Raw genomic sequence first — 2,898 nt, forward strand, 5'->3', positions numbered from 1 at the left:
ATCTTTGTACAGTGGTGGAATTTTTCAGCACATATAAAATATATCGAGTCACAAGAGCAAGTTGTTACGCAGGATTTAAAAGCATCAACTGCATTGTCGGTGACCACACAAAACAAACGTCAAACACTTGATAATATCGTCAATAAAACGAACATTAAACTGGGAGGACTGAATTATTCGGTTCATCTTGAGACTAAGTGATTGCTTTCTTTTTGCTCTTCCTTTTTCGCAATGGTTTTTGGAAATTTTCATTGGAAACAACCTTTCCTATTTTTGAAGCAATGTATGACATTTTAGCTGTGACCGATGGCTGACGAAAACCGGACTTCTCATTGTGGGTCTGGATATTGCGCACCCTTATTTTGCTGTACCTAGAAAGGATCGAAGCCGTGTTCCATCAGTCATTGGTGTAAGTAACAGTCTTTCAGGTCTTTTTAGGTGAAATTTTTGATTCTCACTTTGCTTTTTCAAGATTGAAAAGTACTTGATATTTTAATCACTTCGTTCCTGATTTCCGGAATATTAACATGCTTCGAGATTTTTCTTTCCAGTATTCAGCAAACATAAAAAAACATCCATTAGATTTCATTGGCGGATATCGCTACGGCAAGGCAGAGGTGGAAGAGGTATGCTTGATATTATCTACCGTTTGGTAGCAGTCGATATTATTTATTGATTATTTTATTCTGAGTTTAGTCTCAATCTGAGGCATACGGTAATGTTCAATTTAAACAGTGAGATGAACAAACATATGGAACTATATGGTATATGTGAACTTTGTATCAGCCACCGTAAATTATGGCAATTATAGCTTGTTTGTATGTTGGCACTGCTTTTATCATTGATATATTTTATACATATAATTTTCAGCTGACAGACGATACGATACAACAGATATTCTCAGATATATTGCGTTATTTCAATGCAAATCGTGGGGAGCCGCCGAAGCATTTGTTCGTTATTCGGGATGGCATATCCACTGGACAATACAAATATGTAAGTTTTTCATTTTTGTTGTTTTTTTGTTGTATTTCTAAATAATTTTAAGTTTGAGACTACTGATTTACTCGCAATATTTAGGTCAAATTTTAAAAATATGCTCATTGGTAGTTTCTCGGTATATACATATTAATGAAGGAGTTCTGCTTTATAATTCTTTTTCAGGTGATGAACACCGAAGTAGAGCAAATCAAAAAGGCATGCCAGATGGTTGGCGGTCCTGGCTTCCGTCCTCACATCACTTTCATTGTACTCACAAAAATGCACAGCTTGCGCATTTATAGAAAGGTTAGGTGGACATTTCATTGAAATTAAAGTTTCCGTGATTAACTAAAATGTTCTTCAGAGGATCGGATTATTAATTATAGAAGGCATCACTGCTGTGTGCGCTGTTCAAGTTACAGTTGGGAATTTGATTTGGGGATTTTTTGTCCTCTGAATGAATTGAAGATGTCATATGTTGGTAATCTGGGTATGCCATTTTATTCTATCCCAGTAATCTTCTTTTAATTCTGAGCACAATATTTTGTAGAATATTCGTAAGCAGGAACGAGCAGTAGAACAAAACATCAAACCAGGAACTATTGTCGATAAGCACGTGGTAAATCCCGTCCTAAACGAATTTTATTTGAATTCGCATTCTGCAGCGCAGGTTTGTTAGAAGCTTTTTCATTTTATTTTAAAAATCTAAAGTTAAAAATGAGAAAATGTTAAATAAAACAGGCTTCTTGATCCCAATCTTGTTTTTTAGACTTGCTCTTGCCCTCTCGGTCAAAGTCGCACCAAAGATAATTGAGTGGTACTAGAGATATCTCTTCAATAACCAATTGAATTTTGAATTTTTTAGGGTACTACAAAAACGCCACGATATACATTGTTGTTTGATACTTCGGGAATGGAGGCAGATGTAATGCAAGGTATTGTGCACGCACTTGCATACAATTTCCAAATTGTAAATATGGCTGTCTCACTTCCATGTCCTGTGATGATAGCTGCGCGCATGGCGAAACGTGGCCGTTGTAATTACATAGCTATGTAGTAAGTTTTAATTTTTATAATTTCGGTCTATCAGAGTCAAGAAATTAACAAACTCTTTTCATTTCCCAATGAAAAGCCATTTTTATGCTAAAGATTTCGTGAAAACTCTTTTGTTTCGTATTATACATGTTGATTAGCCAAAATTTGCATGATTTTTAGCGGTGATGAGTCCGAAAATTCCGATAATGGTAGTGGCGTTGAAAAAGATTTGATCGAATTAAATAATCAACTAAGCTACATTAGTAAACCGTTAGAGGCCGTACGATTCAATGCTTGAATACCATCAGAATCAATTACTGCACTTTTTCTTCTGTTTATATTAACCGAACTTTTAAAAAATACTAACATTTAATGTTATTGTTCCGCATTTTCACTGAATTTATTTAGGAATCACATTTAATCTCAGTAAATCTCAATATTCCCAATAAATTTTCTTAGGCTCAGTAAATCTCGGGAGACGCTTTTATTCCGTTTTCAGTCAGCTCAGTTTGTTATTTGTTGTTCATTTATGTCTTTCTTGCGACGTTGATTATGTCCACTCTTTTACTGTGCGCATTTTGATAATTTTGAGATACTATACATATTTTGATAAAAATTTTGATTTGCTGTATATTTTGATAACATTCCTCCACTTCTGGGAATATTTAACAATTTCCATCATCATGTTTGATTTAACTGTTATTGTTTTATTTTGCGATTTTGTTTTCTCGTCAATAAATTTTTTGCTGTTTTGTAAGATTATATCATGTCGTTTTCCCAGATCGAATAAAAGATCTCTTTATACTTACCTTTATGAAAGTTCGCATTTTTCTGTTCTATTCTACCACTGAGTAAAAATAAATGTTTTGTGGGGATATATCG

The 2,898-nt window shown here is 34.1% G+C and overlaps 1 protein-coding gene across 1 annotated transcript; it reads left to right on the forward strand.

Moving 5' to 3' along the window:
- Positions 1–12: 12 nt before the first annotated feature.
- Positions 13–2,841, forward strand: LOAG_14207 (piwi domain-containing protein; the record flags this gene model as incomplete). The annotated part of the gene is made up of 8 exons (XM_020448775.1): positions 13–197; positions 298–409; positions 552–626; positions 871–996; positions 1,165–1,287; positions 1,532–1,651; positions 1,847–2,037; positions 2,197–2,841. Coding segments are annotated over 8 exons (1,050 nt in total), but the record flags the coding sequence as incomplete, so codon positions are not given.
- Between the last annotated feature and the right edge of the window lie 57 nt (positions 2,842–2,898).

The sequence above is a fragment of the Loa loa genome, assembly GCF_000183805.2.
Source record: "Loa loa unplaced genomic scaffold supercont3.168, whole genome shotgun sequence".
NCBI classification, from domain to species: domain Eukaryota; kingdom Metazoa; phylum Nematoda; class Chromadorea; order Rhabditida; family Onchocercidae; genus Loa; species Loa loa.